The sequence below is a fragment of the Furipterus horrens genome, unplaced genomic scaffold, assembly GCF_987537825.1.
Source record: "Furipterus horrens unplaced genomic scaffold, mFurHor1.1.pri manual_scaffold_4, whole genome shotgun sequence".
Classification (NCBI taxonomy): domain Eukaryota; kingdom Metazoa; phylum Chordata; class Mammalia; order Chiroptera; family Furipteridae; genus Furipterus; species Furipterus horrens.
Window position 1 is genome coordinate 17,899,436 of NW_028327174.1, and position 20,992 is coordinate 17,920,427.

The 20,992-nt window shown below is 38.5% G+C and overlaps 1 protein-coding gene across 2 annotated transcripts; it reads left to right on the plus strand.

Moving 5' to 3' along the window:
• Positions 1 to 40: 40 nt before the first annotated feature.
• IKBIP (IKBKB interacting protein) lies at positions 41 to 19,486 on the plus strand. 2 transcript variants are annotated; one of them, XM_090272652.1, is made up of 3 exons: positions 41 to 492; positions 6,168 to 6,285; positions 10,077 to 10,938. In XM_090272652.1, exons 1-3 carry the CDS (start codon positions 317 to 319, stop codon positions 10,911 to 10,913), a joined length of 1,131 nt encoding a protein of 376 aa, XP_090128778.1. In that variant the 5' UTR covers positions 41 to 316; the 3' UTR covers positions 10,914 to 10,938. The 2 variants fall into 2 exon arrangements, with proteins under 2 accessions (XP_090128778.1, XP_090128780.1); XM_090272654.1 differs by lacking the exon at positions 10,077 to 10,938 and adding an exon at positions 18,700 to 19,486 and having other exon boundaries at positions 80 to 492.
• Positions 19,487 to 20,992: the final 1,506 nt, after the last annotated feature.

The following is a 20,992-nucleotide window of genomic DNA, read 5'->3' on the forward strand; positions in this document are numbered from 1 at the left end:
CGCTGCCCTGCCCCGCCCCCGGCGCTCCCGCCGCCCGCCGGAGCCCAGCAGCTAAGGTTTCCTGGGGCTGGCGGCAATAATGAGAGGGAGGGGGACCTCGAGTCAACGCCTATCTCAGCTGGAGGAACTAGAAGGCGAGGCTCGGCGGAGCAGAGAGGATGGCCAGGAGAGAAAGAGGGCTGGCTTCTGGGCGGTGCTAAGTCTGGGCGGGGGCGCGGTCACCGGCAAGGCTTCCCGCGGAGGCTAAGGCGGCCACGTCCCGCTCCCCCGAAGTGCAGGGCCCGCCCCGGGTTTGCCATCCTCAGGGCCTCCAGACATGTCCGAGGTGAAGAACCGGAAGAAGTCGGGGCCCAAGGGAGCCCCCGCGGATCCAGGGAAGCGGAGCGAGGGCGGGAAGAGCCCAGAGTCCCGGGACGGTGGAGGTGGGGGCTGGGTGGACCCCCGGACTGGCGTGAGCCTCCTGTCGCTGGGGATCTGCCTGGGCCTGGCCTGGTAAGTGGACGCAAGGCCGTCCGGTCCCCGTCTCCGGCCTCCTGTGGTCGCCCTGCTCTTGTCGGGTCCGCTCCGGCGCCACCGCCTCGCCGTGCAGTTATCCCCATCCCCAAACCCCCACGCTAGCAGCTTCTGTTCTTCTGCCTCGACGTCCAAGAAGGGACAGCTCAACTTTTTTTCTTTCTCTTTTCTTGTAACTCATTTTACCTTTGTATGAGTAACTTGCCCCGTTCACTCAACTGGAGTTGAGGCTAAGATTTGGAACAAGTCAGCCATTTCTTGAGAGATGCAGACTCGGTCACACTTTATTAAGTGCCTACTACACGTCCGAAGCTTTTAGGTTTTTACAACTCTTTATTTCCAGTCCCCTGTGCATTTGTCCGGGACAGATTTGCCACCCCATAAATGCCTAATGGTAACGTTTGCAACCTTAAAAAGATGCGTTACGATCTCTAAGCAACAAACGTTAATGATTATATCAAAGTATGGAGGATTTCTCATCTTTATCAATGTGCATGCGTTATGAATTTAGCTTATTCCGAAGGTACAGATTGAATTTTAGTACTGGAACGCTACAAAAATTAATCACTTGTTACAAGACTGATGCTTTAAATTAGACTTTACAGTTTTCACTGATTTTAAAGTATTTAAAAGAAGTTATTCATTTTAAGAATTAATTGAATTTTGAAAGGGACCCTGGATGTCCTCTAGTCTAGAACATTTTTTATGCTAGTAAATTTTGAGTTATACTTTTGTGGTGACTCATCCTGAATTGAACTTAAAAGAGTTCTTAGAATAATGTGAAGTGTTGATTACCAAATGTTCTCTTCAAAAAAGTATGAATTGTTATTTTATTAATGTTATTTTTGTTGATAGAATATTTTGATCTTAATAAATTACTGAATTTACTGTTTTGAATAAACTGCTCTTATGTCTTAAGACCTTCTTTAGGTAAGTTAACCCTTTTTTTAATTGGGAAGGTTATTCAGTAACAGAATTTAGTATCCTCAAAGATATATGTTGCTTTTCCCTGGAACCTAATACAGCTGGTTTTACTTACTGAATTTATTAATTCTCATTAATTATCCAAAGATGCATGTTCATGTGAGATAAATTCTATCACAAAATGTTCAGCTTTTCAAAAATTTAGTTACTGTCCTGGGAAAAAGCATTAATAGTAGTAATCTGTTGACATAATATCCAAAACTATAGAGGATTTTTATTAATAGTTTATTTGAACCAAAACTGATAACAGTTGCTGGGAAGCAAGATGTAAAATGCTCCAAATAATGGTTTTGGCTTCTCAGAACACTGGAATTATGATAAAGCCATTGAGATTTTTACCTCTAGAACACATACTTCAGCATCTAAAGGTCAGTTTGTCAGGTATTGAATGCTTACTATACTGACACTGTCCATGATTGTTAAAATACAACATTGATTATTGATTATATGTGCCTATCAACACAGCTTATCCATCCTCCTACACTTAGATTAAATTGGGGCGCGGGGGGGGGGGGGTGATGTAAATAAACCCTTCCACTGCCCAAGGAGGATTTGAAGACATCACTATTTCAGTGTCTTCAGGCCTTTAGTCTTGGGATTCTTGTTTAGAGAGTAAGAGAAGATAATGTGTAACAGATAAAGTCCTGATATGTCAGTTTAACACTAAGACTCTGGAGATAACATTTGCCCAAAACGATATGGCTTTGAATGTTAATTTGCATACTTAAAACTCAGAGAAACTTTTCAGAGAATTGAAGAAAGTTTACTTTCAAAAAGTTTTAAGTTGTGAAGTTACTAACAAGGCACAAATAAATGTTTTACGAGTTTGTTTAATGACATAAATTAAAAACGGCTGGTGTGGCTCAGCAGATTGAGTGCCGGCCTGAGAACTGAAGGATCGCTGGTTCAATTCCCAGTCAGGGCACATGCCTGGGTTGTGGCCCAGATCCCCAGCTGGGGTTGTGCGAGAGGCAACCACACACTGATGTTTCTCTCCCTCTCTTTCTCCTCCCTTGCCCTCTCTAAAAAATAAATAAATAAAATCTTTTAAAAAAAGAAAAACAAGTTCCATTGTAAAAAAAAATGTAAGTTTCTTCTGGAAATTCCAACAGATTCTAAATTGCCTTTATAAAAGTTTTTCATCACATTTGTGATAATTATGTATAATAAGTCAAAAGCTCTTTAAACAATCAGGTAACACACTTTATAAATCATTTATACAGCAAAATTGTGGATAACCCCGTTTTTCAGTTTTTTGTTATTGGTAATGAAGTTTTATCTAAGAGTTATTCTTTAAATGTCCTGCTTTATAAAAATGGAATATAGTCAGTGTCTTTCAGAACATTCAGTATTACGCTAAAAATTAAGCTGTAGTACAAAACTGGGCTACCTGGTTTACTGACTCTAGTAGTGGCCCTGAAACCTTTCTTGCTGAGGATCCATAATAACAGCTTCCTTTTGTTATTTGCCTCTTTTTCATTAAGTTGAAACAGAGCCAAAGAAACTCCTATACTATATTAGTCCTCAGTCCGCCACCATCTGAGATTCCTAGAGGAGCAGTATAGACGCAACTCTCCAAGGGAATGCACAGTTTAATAGTACCAGGCCATGAACCTGTGTGAGGTCTATAGGCTGCAATGGAATATGAAGTCAAAAAGATTCCTTTTGTAAACCCTGCTATGGTAGCCAATTAACTTGCTTCCTTTTCTCCTACATCCAAATCTTCAAGGCCTGTATTTACGTGATAAGGGGAAGAGGCCCCAAAACAGGATAAGAAAATGATTCTATTCCTAATAGTGGTCTCATCGGTTCACTGCATCCTTCATTTGCTGTAAACCCAACCCTGGTTTCAAAGGGGGACAGGCCTGGAGCTTCTGTCAACCACTGTAGGCTTGTCAGGATGGCAAAGCAGCTGCACAAGCAGTCCAAAAGAAAAGGCAGGGCACTGAACGAAGAGTAGCTGAGGTGTTACACTCTAGGCACTGCCTGGGAGCTTTGTAAATACCAGCCTACTAATTTGTACGACAACCTGTGAACTAAGTGGTAGTATCCCCTGTTTACAGGTGAGGAAACTGTAGCAAAGATAAGTTAAATGACTTGCCCAGGGTGGTTATACAGCTAGTGAATGGCAGAGCCAAAGCTGCCCAGCTCCATACTCAACCAGTATGATATGCGGCCTCCTCTTTGATATTAATCCAGAAAGAGGCAGGGCCCTAGAAATGAGAAAACCTCGTTCCAGAACTACTTATAGCTCTTCTTTCTTCAGCTACAAGCTGTAGCCCTAATTGTTTGTCTCACCTAAACTAGGGAAGATGGGCATAAAAAGGCTTTGAACTGCTGTTAATATGTCTATAACTTAAAAAAAAGAAGAAGAAGAAGAAAAGAAGGATCTTGGGTGCTAATCTGGATGCCTGTTTTAGAAATTAGTTTTTCAGAATTGAAGCCACCTCCTCTCAACATACATTTTTGGCTTCTAGAAAATCTTCTTCCTTAATGCTAAAGAGTTAATATTTCTAAAGCACTTAGAAGAGTGTCTGGCACATCTAAGTGAAAAATACAACAAATGTATTTTAACTCAGCACCATACAAACCACTTTTCATTTTTTCATTGCTCTCAGTAAGTCAACTTTATGAATATATGTAACAATGGTGAATTTTATTTTTTTTTCTATTTTAGTGAGAAGCTAACCATGAAAAACTACAAATTATCTTCAGAGATGATATTTCCACTAACATGGCAGTTTTCTTTAGGCTTTTGCTTAATATTGAAGAGAAGTGCAGAGATAACATTAAAAACATTTAATAAAATGTAAAGTCCTAATGTATATCGTAGTGTATCAACCTTCATAAAAAGTTTGTTTTTTAACATAATGATTTTAATCTGAATAAACACTGATCTATAGTATGAATCCATGAAGTAACATTGTGGAGTAATGAATAATAAAACTAGGCTTATTTATTTAAAATGGCTTCTATCCTTAGTCTCTGTCTGCTGGTCTCAGATAAACCTATACTCTAAAAAGAACCTCTAAAAAGCCAAGAATAAAACAGCCAATCAGAAAAGAATTAAGTCTACATATCCATCTTTGAAAATTAGGATAATGGTGTTTTCTAATAATCAGAAGTTTTGTTTAAAAGTTTGTATTAGAACACAGGGGAAGAATTGATCTGTATTAACTGTGTAACCTGGACTTAATTCAGGGTTATAAGATAGATGGGAGCCATCATTAAAATAAATTTATTTCATCCAACACTATAAATATTTGTTTAAAAAGCAAGAAAATCTATTTTTGCTTTGAAAGTTATATAGAAACAGTGTGAAGACATTTATGAGTTTGAAACATCACCACCTTTGCAATGATGTACAAAACTCAGATGTCTTTTAGCCTTTCGTTGAGTTTTGGGGTCTTTATTTTATTTTATTTTACAAAGATTTTATTTATTTTTAGAGAGAGGAGAAGGGAGGGAGAAAGAGAGGAAGAGAAACATAAATGTGTGTTTGCCTCTTGTGCGCCTCCAACTGGGGACCTGGCCTGCAACACAGGCGTGTGCCCTGACTGGGAATTGAACTGGCGACCCTTTGGTTTGCAGGCTGGTGCTCAATCCACTGAGCCACACTAGCCAGGGCTGGAAAAATTTAAATGTTTGTCTTTCCAGTGTCAGTTAGTGTTTTTTACTGTGCTGAGCACTCAAGATAACCTGGGAAGCTTTTAAATTTTACAATATCCAAATCATATCCCCAGCCAATTAAATCAGAATTTCTATGGGTGGGACGCAGGCATCAGACATATTCTAAACTGCCAGGTGACTCCAATGTACAGGGAAGTTTTTGAACCATATGTCTTATGTACTCTTAACTTAGTCGCTGGCTTCAGGGTTCTGCTCCACTGCTTTTTGAGACTCAGATACACAAACAATTTCAACCACTGCTCTTTCTGATCCTGAAGAATTAGGTCAAAGTAGATAAACCAGAATGGTACTAGAGTCAAAACATTTATTTTGTGCTTGTTCATTTCAAGATCTAAACACACAACGATCCATTTACTGTTTTTAAGACCGGGATAGTTTTCTGTGCCTCTACCCTGCGCTATTTACCAGATAAAAAACATATTCCAGTTATAGAAGGGCATCTAAAATACACCTCTATGACTTATTATAAACAGTTGTACATATTATACGCCTTGCACCACATATGTGTTCTGTTGTCACTTTGACAGTGATGCCTGTTTGAAGCAGTTTTTAATCGGTTATTTTGCAACTTCTAGTCACCATCACGTCCACTTCCTCCCACTCCACTGCTTTTTTTTTTGTCTCTTCTACATTTTAATTTTTAAACAAAATTTTTTGTTGGTGAAACAAAAAATGAATTATTTCTTCCTCCAAAGTATTTCTTCTGCATACATCTATTACAGATATCACACCATCTCACTCACTGAGTTGCTACCTTGAGCAGGGGCAGAGTTTCACTCATCTGTGTGTGAGTAGCACCATTAAACCACTGCCTATCATATAGCTGGCTCTCTGTTTATTCAAATAAACTAATAAAAGCTGCCACTACCCAGACCAGAATTTATGTTGTCCTTACCAGAACTGGGTATATAATACTTCTTTGAAGTTCAGACTTAAAATAGATTTGCATTAGGTGATAGTGATTTATTTTTCTTTTCCAGGTTTGTATTTCAGCAGGCAGAAAAGTTTGCAAAGGTGGAAAACCAGTACCAGTTGTTGAAAATAGAAACCAATGAATTCCAAGGACTTCAGAGTAAAATCAGTTTAATTTCAGAAAAGGTAATTGTTAATTGGCTTATTTGGAAAGATTTTTCACAGTTTTCTTTGCCCCTATCACCATTCTACCCCAGTTCATAAGTTCTTTTTTCCAACTTTTAGGCAATACTGTTTTAACTCTCACAAATCTCCCTACATCTTTATATTCTCCCTTCAATCCAATTTAGACTTAAATTACATTTTGAAAGGACAAGGATTTTTTTTTTATTATTATAACTAATGTTGTTTCAAAAGACCACTAGGCTCATATTGAGGTGACCTCAATTTTCTATTTAAATGTGAGGTGTCTAGATAGAGCACTGAAAATGTGATTGATCTTTAGATATAAAATTAGAATAGGAAAAGCATTTGTTGGGTAAAAGCATTTATTTGTTTTTCTTCTTTCCACCTAGTAAGCATATATATATATACGTATGTGCTGCATATAAGACTGGCTAACCTAAAATTAAATATTAATTTATAACCAAATGAAAATTAAAATCCATGTCTCTGTTATGTTTCTTCAAGCTGCGAATGCAGATGCATTGTTTATGTGATTCTTAGAAATGTGAGAAAAAATTTTAACTACCACCCTTCTGAGAAGAAGGTCTGCTGTAATCAATAAGGTACCACGTGGGCCTGGTCTGTCTTCTAGGAAACAGGCTATTATTAGAAAACATGTCTTACTGGTTCATTTATTCATTCTCTAAATCTTTACTCATGTCGTAAGGCAGGCAGGACTTGCGCTTGGCACCAGAATGAGCGAGGATGTTATACAAATAAACATAAATGGAACAGAGGGTCTGAGTTCCTGCAGACTCCTGCACAGGATGAGAATATACTCCCTCGGAAGATGAAGGCTGCGGATGAAAATTACGCATCCCCTGGAACATGCCAGGAGATTGAATGTGATCTTAGGGGCCTCTGAGAAGGAGCTGAAAGAATCAATATTTTGACACAGGGCTCAAGTTGGAATCTGGTTATAATTGTTGGGGACCCTCTAATCAGAGGGACCATAAAGATAAAAAAAATCCAGGAGAGAGAAACTTCATGTGCTTAAAAGCTATTGAAAACAAATTTTGAAGAAAAATTACCTTTTTAAAATGAAAATTTTGGTAGCCATAGCCATTAAAATGCTTTTTGAAGCAGATGTTTAAAATATCATAGGCTCCAAAGAATATTCGGGCTCTGCATAGCTCTTTCTCTCCCCCTGCGCCCTAGGAGTGGTTTAACAGTAGCTGCCTTTCCACAAAGCTGACCCTAACGACACCACAGTGCAGGAGGAAGGGAAACAGGGAGACACGGGCTCCCACTGCAACTGCATCACCTTGGAAAAAATCGCTTTAACTTCTCTTGGCCCCCACTTCCTCATTCACTATGTGAGAATCAGAAGTCTTTTTATAAAGATCAGATGAGATACAATATATATGTAAACTATGAAAACTTTCAAGCAGTAATAAATTTAAAGCATTAGCTTTTTTTTTCAGATGAAAAACTATTAGAATATATAGCAGTCCATACATGCTAGCTATTGTATTATACTAATCACTATATAGAGGATGGGGCAAAAGTAGGTTTACAGTTGTGAGTTCATGAAACAAGAGTTTATTCTTGTATTATTATTTATTAATAATTATTATTTTCCATATGAACAACTGTAAACCTCCTCCCCCCACTTTGTATTTGCAGATTAAATCTTGAGACCTTATTATCCTGCCTTTGGGGTCTGCTGCCTCAGGTTATAGTGATACTCTGATGAGCAGCCCAAACAGGAAATTACCATAGGTGAAGACAAGCTTGCCTCTTCAAAATGCTGCTAATAAGACAACTAAACCTAGCAGTGACCAATGAACAGGGAGCTCTCAGAATTGCTTTTTAAAGGAACTTGTGTTAGGGCTACATGTGTGCATTAAAAATAGTTTGTAAGCTAGGTTTCTGCATGGTTTTATTGTGTCGTGCAGTGCTGTTGCACATTCGTTCCCAGCTATCACCTGGAACTCCTTCAGGTGTGATTGGGGTGGGCCCAGAAGGTTTATGGCTATTCTTCTTCAACATTAACAAACACGTTCTTTATACCCCAAGATACAGGCACTACAAAAAAATGCATAAGACATGGTCTCTTCCCTAAGAATTTAGAAGCTCTCCTGTCTTCACCTGGCTGATTCATCAGTCTGTTAAAGCGTCAGATTTCAGTTACTTTTAAGCCTTTCCTCACTGACATCCAGAGTCTGACCTTTCCTCCAGGCATCCATTCTCCTGTGCTAATTCTGTCATGATATGAATCATAACCTATTGTGATTTTTTTTTTGTCATTGTTAATTTGTCTTCTTTACTGATCTTTAGGTGAAACTTGTTTTTTTTATCTCTATATTCCTACTGCTTAATAATGAGACAGAGGACACCTAATAAGTCTTATTGGAACTCTAGAACACATGATGTAAAAGACCCAAGATACCATCTCCCTTAACCCAATTGTGAAGCCAGGGACTATACTGTATCTACATTTTTATATCCAATGTCTAGTACAGGTCTGGCACAGAGCGGACACTCAAAAATTCTTGAATTATATGTGCTAAGTGCCACATAGATGGCAAATGCATAATACGATGTTGCTGTAAGAGTTCAAACTGTCAGGCTAGGGCTATGGCAGAATGTTCCACTGGTGAGCTGAGATCTGGTCTGAGCCTTGAAGGAAGGGCAGAACTTTGCTAAGCAAAGAAGAGGGAAGATGAGCATAGAGAGAGGTTATAGAATTTGGGACTTGATCCTATAATTTAGGATCAAGTGGGTTTAGGAAACATTGTGGGTTTTTTCATGTTGTACCATGATATGCATAGCAGTTTCTAAAGGCTTAATCTGGCTCTAGTGTGTAGAATGATTTAGAGAGGAAGTAACTAGAAGTAGATATTAGGTAATGCTTCTAGAATATTTTCCTTGATCATCGAAGTTGTGTTTGGGTGCCCCATGTAAGTGCTTCCATACTGCTTCCCCTGTCATATAGATTGGCTTTCAACCCAATTAAACTAAGCTGTTTAAGGACAGAACTATGTCTTGTACAGTATTAAGTCTTCAACACAAGGCTTCAGCCATTTGATAAATTAATGTTCATGTATAGGCCTTCCTGTGTCTCTGAGGCTTTTATTTATGTGAGTGTAGACTAAGAGGTCCACAACCTGGCCCATCTATGTTCCGGACATATATTGGAACATGCCAGGAGCTTACCATAATTTGAAGATACTTAGAACACTTTACTATTTGACGTAAGTTGTCTCACTAAACTGTTTGTTTGTTTGTTTGTTTTTCATTTTGTCTTTGTGATATCTGTAAGAGCTGATTCTGGTATCTTCTCCACAAAGCTCAGTTAGCCAATCTTTTTTCAGGCAGAAACTTCCAGAAGCCTTGGATTTAGAATACTTTTTGTAATTAACTTAACAGTTTCTAAAAAAGCCAAATAACCATAAAAATGACAACTAAGTTGCTTTCCATTGGAGTAAAAAAAGAAAGGAATGTGACATACTTCAGGCTCCTTTAGCGTTATTTCTCACTTGAATAGCCCTCCATGAAAATGTACAGATATTTAGGATTATAAGTTCAGGTGTATATTTTTCTGCAATAGTGCTAATCTAGTAAATCTGTCTTAAATATGTTAAAACAGTATTAAAGTAACAAATGTATTTGTTAGTATGGTTCTGATATCCTTGGTGTTTTAGACATCTTCAGAATTTGAACTTGGCATGTGCTTTTTAAAGTGTGTTTCTCTAATATAAAAGAAATTATTAAGTAGCCTTGGGAATTGTTTTGTGTTATAAATGCAGCTTGAGTCTACTGAAAGTATCCTGCAGGAAGCTACATCATCCATGTCTTTGGTGACCCAGTTTGAGCAGGAAGTATCCAGCCTCCAGCGCATCATGCATGACATTCAAAATAGTGAAGAGATGCTCACTCAAAAGATGCAAAGCCTTAATGAGAAATTCCAAAATGTTACAAATTTCTGGAAGAGAAGCCTAGAAGAAATGGATGTTCATACAGATATTTTCAAGTCAGAATCAAAGCATTTACATTCTCAAGTTACTGTCCAAATTAACTCAGCTGAACAAGGAATAAAACTGCTCACTGAAAGGCTAAAAGATTTAGAAGACAGCACGCTCAGAAATATTAGAACAGTGAAAAGACAGGAAGAAGAGGATCTTCTGCGAGTCGAGGAGCAGCTGGGCTCTGATACAAGAGCAGTTGAAAAGCTAGAAGAGGAACAGCATGCTCTCCTTGCCAGAGATGAAGACCTGACTAATAAGCTTTCCAGCTACGAACCCAAAGTGGAAGAATGCAAGACACATTTGCCAGCCATTGAAAGTGCAATTCACTCTGTTCTCAAGGTTTCTCAGGATCTGATAGGGACAGAAAAGAAAATGGAAGACTTAACTATCCAGATGTTTAATATGGAAGATGATATGTTGAAAGCAGTATCTGAGATCATGGAGATGCAGAAAACCCTTGAAGGACTTCAGTATGATAATAGCATATTAAAAATGCAAAATGAACTGGATGTTCTGAAAGGAAAAGTTCATGACTTTATAGTATATTCAAGTACAAGAGAAAAGGGAGCATTTGAAGATCATAATCCAGAAAATAAAGGAGTTGGTAGTGATTTTTAAATGCATTACACTTATTCTGATGAACCCTATTATTGTACATAAATTGATTAGGCCTTGCTTTGGCATTGTTTGGTGATGCCTCACTTTATCCTGCGTTATAGGGCAAAAAGTGAGAAGGCCACACAGACGATTATCCAGATGATCAACACTTATCTCTAAGCCATAAAACTTATTTTATTTTAACCATTTTACATAGAAAAATTTTTAAATATATATTTCTGTACTTTTTAAAAAGTTATATACGTAATATTCTTAAATGTTTTTCTAATAATTAATAGTCATCATTATGAATTTCACCTATTAGACCCAAATATATTAATGTCTCTGGGAGCTAATGAGGAGTGTTTACCTCTTCACTAAATGACCCCAGTTTGCTATTTTTCAAACCTTATTTCTATTGCACTTCTACCTTTTCTGTCACCTGAAAAGGTGAAGTACTGACCTGGTCTTACTGTTAGGTTGGTTGATAAAAATGCCAACCTCAGCCAGTCCTTCATTTCCTTTGTAATTTACTACAGGCTAAGGACTCAGACAATGGAGTTCATAGGAATTTTGTCTAAAATAAAAGATATCATGCCCAAGGGCAGACCTCGGGTGCTTAGCTATGAATTAATATGTACTTTTTGAAAACTGTGGAGCCTTGGAAACATTTTTTACTTTTCGTTAAGGTTCTAAAGTGTGTTACACATACTTGTAAGAGTTTGTAAATGAGTAAATACAGAGTTGGGCAAATGTAGGTTTACATTGGTGAGTACGCAAAACAAAGTTTATTCTTGTATTATTAATTACTGTATTATTTTCCATGTGAGCAACCGTAGAGCTACTTTTGCCCTTCCCTGTGTGTTTTTATCGAAGGCTTTTCCTATGAATTGTGTGTATGCTTTGAAGTGTGAACTTTTGGCATATCTCTGCAGAGCTGGGCCTTTTTTTAAAAAAACGCTCTGACTATATTACAGATGTTGCGTTTGCCAGATACAGGCTCTCTAGAGAAATCATACGCCAATAAGCCTGTGGCCTATTTTAAAGAGGAAAAAGCAACAAAATGAGAAATGATGAGAGCCAGCCTGCCACCTCCCTAACTCTCCAGCCTCACCTCTTTGCACTCTCTCCCAGTCCCAGCTCACACTCCTACACTAATTTTCTGCCTGGAATGCTCTCTCCTGTCCTTCAACGGTCTTTCTCAAATGTTACCTTCCCTTAACCCTCCACGTGCGCCACCCCCACCCCCCACCCCCGCTGTGTAAAACTGTAAACTTACAACTCCCTATCCCTTTAACAAACTTTGTATGTTACAAATTTTATTAATTATTATCCTCAATATAAGTTCGAGGAATGCAAGGATTTTTCTCTCTGGTTCACTGCTTTATCCCCAAGGACCAGAATGGTGCCAGTTACCTAACAAGAGTTAAGTCAGTATTTGTGGATGAATGAAGTATTATTCACTTAAGAGACGTTCGCTGGGCAGCTGGCTCGTGACAAATTTGTTTAAGTCCAGGAAAGTAAGAAAGACACTGTCCTGGCCTTGAATGCACCACAAACAAAAACGTGCAACGTGGGGCTGCAAACTAAGGCCATGGGCAGATGTGCCAAATGCCCAGAGGATGAGGCCTCGAGACTTTGCCTTTCTGGGGCCAACTCAGCTGCCCCCCATCACGCAGTTCTTCAGGCTGTCCTCTGGATTCCTGAGAGGGGGTCACTTGCCTTCCCCAAGCCTGAGAGGTCACTCAGGCAGAGGTGCAATTTCCCAGCTCTTCAACGTAGGCACGGGATTTAATGAAACAAATTTAAAAGCCTCTGCTCTTCAGCCTCCACCCTCTTCTTTGCCCCAGGGCCACTCCCCACAGCAGGCTGAGTACACAAAAAATAAAATTAAAAAAAGACGATGAAAATTAAGGTAATCAGTCCTGGATGGAGTGGTTCAGTGGATTGAACACCAGCCTGCAAACCAAAGGGTCATCAGTTCAATTCCCAATCAGGGCACAGGCCTGGGTTGGGGACCAGGTTCCCAAGTAGGGGTATGCGAGAGGCAACCACACATAGATGTTTCTCTCCCTCTCTTTGTCCCTTCCCCTCTCTCTAAAGTAAGTAAATAAATAAATGAAAATTACAGTAATTAAAAGTACATCATTATTTTTAAAGAGTTCCCAAACTAATTACCCATCCAAATTTTTTTCCATATACTGATTTTATTTTACTCAATATGCTGTAATAGAGTCAGAAGGAATAAGACATGGACATACTGACATATGACTAAGCAGAGATCTAGCCATATTTTTTGAATAATGATATCAGAAATGTGCAGGGTTGGGGGAGCACATGGAAATTTTATTGGTAAACTGATGTATCAAGAGTGCCCAAACTTGGTGTTGAAAACTGAATCAATTGCATATGGAAGTACTGTTCTTTCTTATTTATTCTTGACAATAACCAACTGTAGTCCCAGTTTTATAATGCAATTTCAGTGGAATTAAGCACAAAGAACTTGAATGCAGTCAGCTATAAAAGGTAGTTGTGGTCAGGTAGTTTTACTATGTAAATCTGCAGACTTTTGGAAAAACTCCAGACAAGTTCTACTAAGGTAGAGAGCCATTGATCATAAAAATGGAAGAGTGCTACTATTAAAAAGCATAGTATTAATTTCTGGAATCAAGATTAAATTTCTTGAGTTCTGAATTTCTAAGTTTTTGTCTATGTGCACTGACAAAATTGTATTTGTTTGCTTTCATTTTCATGCTAATAAAATAGATTATAAAGTTAGCTGGACTTTGTTCTTTCAACCACCTCCGTCCTGTAAGCCAAGATGTGATCTCTTGCATTCTTCACTTCTATTCTTTTTTGGCCTATCACCATATTGTATACGTCATTTTTATTATTAACTTGTATAAATCATAGTAATAGTTACAGAAAATAAAGGGAAACAATATGGCCACTGCGTTCTATAGTGACAGTTACAAGGGAAACAAAAACTGCCCTTCTACAGGGATTCCACAAGAAAACTGGTTTGTGTGTACACATGTACATATTCCTTTACTCACAGATTTCCCTATTTAAAAAATGTCATTAGAGGGGCTTACAGTCAAGATGGTAGCATAGGAAGACATGGCTCATCTCTTCGCACAATCACATCAAAATTAGAACTAAAGTATAGAACATCACTCAGAACAGTCAGGAATCAAGTTGAATGGAAGTCTGACAACTATGAAATTAAACCACATCCGTCGAGACGGGTAGTAGGGACACAGACATGGAATGGGCTGGTCCCTCACCCATGAGTGGTGGATAAAAATTAGGGAGTGATAACACAGGACCTAGGAGTCCCAGCCCCACAGCAGGCCCCCCAGCCCAGGGTTACAGGGCTAGGAAAATTAGGCCCCACAACTTCTGGCTGGAAAAACCAATGTGGAGTCAGGCGAAGGAAGAAACTGCTGGAGCCCCAGAGAGTTCCTCTTAAAGAACCCACAGATGAATTCACCTACTCCCTCTGAGCTCCAGCACCAGGGTAGCAGCCTGAAAGGCACCAGTGGTATGTATACAGGGAGAAACTGAAGTGTCTGGCATCAAGGCCAGCAGAGGCAATTGTCGCTTTTCTGAACCCTTCCCCCACAGAGCTGGCAAGCTGGTGCCATATCTGAGACTCCAGCAAGCTGGCTAACACTGTTTGCCCTAGCTTAGAGATCCCCAGAGACTTGGCCCCACCCAAATCACTGGCCCATCCAAGCTGATTTTCCATATGAAGGGCTGGTCTTGGCTCATGCTCAGCAACTTCCTAAGTCCTATCAAGCAAGCAACTGCTGGCCTCAATGAGCCCCAGGCCCAGCACTAGAAGCATCAGACCTAGATTCACAGCTTGGCTACACCAGAGTCTCCAAGCCCAGCACAAGCAGCAGCCATCTCAGATTGCTTTATAGCTCAGGTAGGTGGCCCAAGGCAAACACAGGCAGGGTCTGACCTTGGCCTGCACCAGCCGGGAACCCTCAGGACCAGTACACCCAGTGAAGAGCTACAGACCACGTCCAAGCACCACCACCCTGCCCCTGCACAGCTGATCCTCCACAGAGTGAAGAGGTTGGTGGTCAGTGATCACAGCCAATCCTTACAGCAGACTAGCTTGGGTAAATCCCTCCCATTGATCTGCCAACAGCAACCAAAGCTCAACTATAAGAGGAGGGTGTACTCAGCCCACATGAAAGGTGCACCTCGAGTACCCAGCTTTGGTGAAAGGGGAGGCTGTGTCACTGGACTCTATAGCATACTTACTACATTAGGGCACACTACCAAGACACAGAGTCAAAGCAGTTCTACCCCATACATAGAAACAAACACAGGGAGGATCCAAAATGAGGAGGAAAATAAACATAGCCCAAATGAAAGAGCAGATGAAATAGAGATAAGCAATCTATCAGATGCAGAGTTGAAAACAATGGTTATAAGGATGCTCAGGTTGCTTATTGAGGACTTCAGCAGCATAAAAAAAGCCAATCAGAAACGAAGGAAACACTAATAGAAATAAAAAACAACTTACAGGGAAAGAACAGTAGAGTGGATGAAACCTAGAATCAAAACAATGAATTGGAACCAAAGGAAGCAAAAAACAGCTCTGGCTGGTGTGGCCTGGTGGGTTGAGCGCCGGCCTGCAAACCAAAGCACCACTGGTTCAATTCCCAGTCAGAACACATATCTGTGTTGTGGGCCAGGTCCCTAGTTGGGGACATGCAAGAGGCAACCAATCAATGTTTCTCTCTCACATCTATGTTTCTCTCCCTCTCTGTCTCCTTCCCTTCCCCTCGCTCTAAAAATAAATAAAATCTTAAAAAAAAAAAAAATACCTATCAGAACAAGAAGAAGAAAGAATCCAAAAAAATGAGGATAGTATAAGCAATCTGGGATAACTTCAAGAGGTCCAACATTTGCGTCATAGGGGAGCCAGAAGGAGAAGAGAAAGCAAGAAATTGGAAATTTATTTGAAAAAGTAATGGAAGAAAAATTCCCTAGTTTGGTGAAGGAAATAGATGTGCAAGTCTTGGAAGCACAGAATTCCAAACAAGCTGGACCCAAAGATGACCACACCAAGACACATCATAATTAAAATGCTCAAGGTTAAAGATAAAGAGAATCTTAAAAGCAGCAAGAGAAAAGCAGAGAGTTACCTACAGGGGAGTACCCATAAGACTGTCATCTGATTTCTCTAAAGAAACTTTGCAGGCTAGAAGGGGTTGGCAAGAAACATTCAAAGTCATGAAAAGCAGGGACCTACAACCAAGATTACTTTATCCAGCAAAGCTATCATTTAGAATGGAAGGGCAGATAAAGAGCTTCCCAGACAAGAAAAAACTAAAGGAGTTCATCATCACCAAACCATTATTATATGAATGTAAAAAGGGTCTTAAGAAACAGAAGAGATCAAAACTATGAACAATAAAATGGCAAAAAATACAAATCTGTCAACAACTGAATCTAAGAAAACCAACTAAGCAAACAAGAACAGAGACAAAATCATGGATAGCGAGAGCATTTGATGGTTGCCAGATGGGAGAGGGGTATGGGGAAATGAGTGAAGAAGGGGATTAAGAAGTACAAAGAGGGCCATGGCTGATGTGGCTCAGTGGATTGAGTGCTGGCCTGTGAGCCAAGGTTCACCAGTTCGATTCCCAATCAGGACACATGCCTGGGTTGCTGGCTGGTCCCTGGTTTGTGGTATGTGAGAGGCAACCATGTCTCTCTCGTATGTTAGTGTTTCTCTCCCTCTCTTTCTTCACCCTTCCCCTATCTCTAAAAAAGTAAATAAATACAAATCTTTAATTAAAAAAAAACTTAAAAGTACAAGTAAATTGTTAAGAATAGCCATGGGGATGTACAGTATAGGAAATGGAGTAGCTAAAGAATTTATACACATAACCCCATGGACATGAACAATGTTGGGGGTATTGCCTGAGGGAGTTGGGTGGGGTGCTGGGTGGAAGGCAGGCAAAGAGGGAAAATTCAGACAACTATAATAGCATAGTCAATAAAACATAATTTAAAATTTTTTTCATTTGAGTTTTAGATATACCTAATTTATCTTCCTGTTTCTTACATTCATTTATTTAACACAAATACTTGAAATTTCAATAACTTCCCTGTGTATCAAATATGAAATTACATTGTTGATCTTTCCTTTTAGGAAGATTACCATATTCTAAGACATACTTTTGTATCTTTGTAATTAATAATAGATTTTATATCAATTGATTTCTGATACAGAATACTGGATCCATTAAAAAAAAAATTTTAGCACACACGTAAATTACTTTTACAAAACAAACACCTAATTTTTTTAAACTCTTGGTTGTAAACTTTCAAAGTATATGTTGATATTTCTTTCAATTTTTATTAGAAGCTGTTGGCTGAGTGTACTTTTATATTTTATAATGAAAAATGTTGACTTATTCATTTGTATGGTTTCATAGAAGACTTGTAAGCTGCAAAGTTAATGGCATTATTTTTAATCTCAACCTAATTGTAGACCTTTGAATCTATAACCATTTTTAATTTTTATTTATTGATTTTAGAGAAAGGGGAAGGGAGAAAGACAAAAACATGATTTGTTGTTACACTTATTTATACATTCATTGGTTGATTTTTGTATGTGTCCTGATTGGCTGACCGAACCCATAACCCTGTCTTATCGGGATGACGCTTTAACCTACTGTGCTACCCAGCCAGGGCTGAATCTATAATCTTGATCAAAGTATAACATAATGTCATTGTACAATAATGATTATGTAAATTCACCAAATGCACAAACCAAAAACAAACTCATTTTTATATAACCTTACCTCATATTTGCAGAGTTGGCAAAAGCTCAACAAATTCACCCAGCATCTGTGTATTTCAGTTCAGCTATGAACTATTAATTTAATACAAATCAAAATGCTCCATCCCAGCTTCACATAGCAGGAGAGAAGAGAACTAACACGTTGTCACACTGCTAGGAGGTCTCCATTCATCATTACCATCCTTACAGCTCTCTGTTGAGTACCTCCTGTACCTCAGTCTTTGTGCAAGGCATTTTGCATGTCTTATCATTAATTCTCACCACAGCTTTGCTAGCTAGGAGACCCATTTTACAAGCTGCTGGGTCTGTCCAACTCCAGAAGCTACTGATCTCACACATACAGCCTGCTGCTGTTCAACCAGGGAAGGAGAAAAATCACAAGGTATCTGTCATAGAACTTCCTTAAGGATTCAAAAAGCTGTAATTCAGCCAGATTTGGTGGTAGATGATGACTACCATGTCACCATTAAACTAGACTGTAAGTCACTCAAAAGTTGTAACTGTGACTTAGAATTGCTTGGGCCTTGGGCATGAGAAGGAATTAATAAATGTTTACAGAAGAGCTGAAAAGCAGTGGTGGAGGAAGAACGGTAGATGAGGATCTTTGGGCCTAGGCTTTGCCACTAACTGTGTTTTAGGGCCCTTGATTTTGGGGCTGTTTTTAATTTGTAAAATGAGAGAATTGTACCAAATAATGTGAGATTCCTTCCTCCTCCCTTCTCCAGCAACTGAAAAATAAGTTTCTATCATTTAGCTCATTTTGTCACTGTACAGAGGACTGATAGTACAAATAGTAACTGAAAAATGCCATTTCCAGGAATATTTTATATTTCCTTAAGGTTAATACATCTTTTACCAAGTGCTTTTCAGAGGATCAGTGAGGTTATGGTTAAAACTAATGAAATTTAAGTTGAATTTTAAATGTGAAGCTTTTAACCAATTTAATTATTGTGGTATTATATTTTCTTATAGTGTCAGAAGTCTGAAGCTATCATGGAACAACTGAAGTCTTTTCAAATAGTTGCACATCTAAAGCGTCTACAGGAGGAAATTTACGAGGTGAAAATGTGGTCCAACCAGATAACTGAAAAACAGGATGCACTGAACAACAATTTGACAACTCTTTCTCAAGATGTTACAAAAGTAGACCAAAGTATAATTTCCATGGCAAAAGATGTTGGTCTCAAGACTACAACTATAAAAACAGATATACGACGCATTTCAGGTTTAACAACTGAGATAACATCATTGAAAGATTCTGTGCAAGAACTGGAAAATAAAATAGAAAAAGTAGAGAAAAATACAGTAAAAGACATAGGTGATCTTCTTTCAAGTAGCATTGACCGAACAGCAATGCTCCGAAAGACAGCATCTGAAAACTCACAGAGAATTAACTCTGTTAAGAAGGTGCTTTCAGAGCTGAATAGTGACTTTGACAAGCACACAGATAGGTTTTTAAGCTTGGAAAGTGACAGAGCTAAAGTTCTGAAGACAGTGACTTTTGCAAATGATCTAAAGCCCAAGGTGTATAATCTAAGGAAGGACTTTTCCCGTTTGGAACCACTGGTAAATGACTTAACACTACGCATTGGGAGATTGGTTGCTGACTTACTACAAAGAGAGAAAGAAATTGCTTTGTTAAACGAAAAAATATCTAATTTAACAATAGTCCAAGCTGAGATTAAGGATATAAAAGATGAAATAAAACACATTTCAGATATGGATTAGTTTGAAATTATTTAGATTAGATTGAGTGACTTGTTTTTTTTCATGGACCTACGTCATGTTATGAAAAAGACTGAAAAATTAGAAATAATGAAATTTTGGAGTAAATACCATTTTGTACATGATTCTATTTTGTACAGTAAAAATAAAATGTTTTAAAGGGTTGAGCACTTGATTTTTCAAAATAAGCATGCTAAAACCATATACTTGAAACGTTTTTTTAAGAGAGCCTGATGCATCAGAGATACAAGTGGGGAGAAGCAGGATCTGTCTGTCTAGCACTGGAAAATCTAGTCTAAATGAGGCAGCATCTGAAACCCCTCTTGCCCTCACTGACTGCCAGGGAGCATAGTACATGTGGTTAGGGTCCTAACTGGATCCTGCCATCAGGATCAGTGCTGTTGCATTCATTATCCATTGATGGAGTGCTTAATAGGTGCCAAGCACATGTGTAGGAGCTTCGGGGGATACATCACTGGATAACAAGCATCCCTTGATCTTCCAGAACTCAGAGTTGGCCACTAGGGGATTTAATCAAAGTTCTGGTTGCAAGAGACAGCAATCCAAGTTATCTCATGGGGAAAATAAAAAAGGGTTTATTAATCTCATGAGTATCCCAAGGGAAGAATTGTGGAATAACCATTGCTCATGGGATCTGGAACCTTAATTTCTTCATCTGTAAATAAGAATAGTATCTACCTTACAGGGATGCTGTAAATATTAGCATTAAAATATCTAAAGTGCCTAGCACATCTAAGAAAGGGCAAAGCCATTAAATAATATAACAAAAAGTTACATAGTATGGGAATGTTTTTCTTGTAAACTGCTCTATACCACAGGAGACCATCACTGTAGTACGGTATATCCTAATGTGGTATTTGTTCATAATGATGATACCAAATGAATGTAGATTATGTTCCATGTAATCACCTTAATAAAACACAATGCTTTTTAAACATGAAAAAAATATAAAAATTTCAGCACTTAAAAACACATTTATTTAATCTGAAAACTCATTTGAGGAATATTTTTTTCTATCAGTGCCAACAAAATGAAGCACTCAGCTGGTGCTAGTTCTACTCATTACTGAAATCATGATTCACAGATCTTGACAGTAATTTGGTAGCCATACTGAGAAGGAACCCTAAAATCTGGACTGTCATTAGGCTCGTGGTCATGGTTTTGTCGTCAAGTCAGATAGCTTTTGTGGCAAATACAGGAGGATGGAAAACTTTCGATCTGTTCCCCAACAGTAGAAAATGTAAAATTTACTTCAATAATAAATATGGTCTCTTACTGGTGAGTCATCTTCAGCTGTGAAATTTCCATGCACTTATATCATTTAAAGTCTAACCAACTGTGCAGTCAATAAAACCTTTAAATAATAGTTTATTGCTAAGTAGAAGTCAGATACAACATATTTTCAGATGTTAATGTCTTAATAGTTTTAACCTTGGTTAATAGAGCCCTCTGAGATTGACTCCTGGGTCTTGAATAAATGTATTTCCCCTCACATGAATTATTCATCTTCAAATCCTGC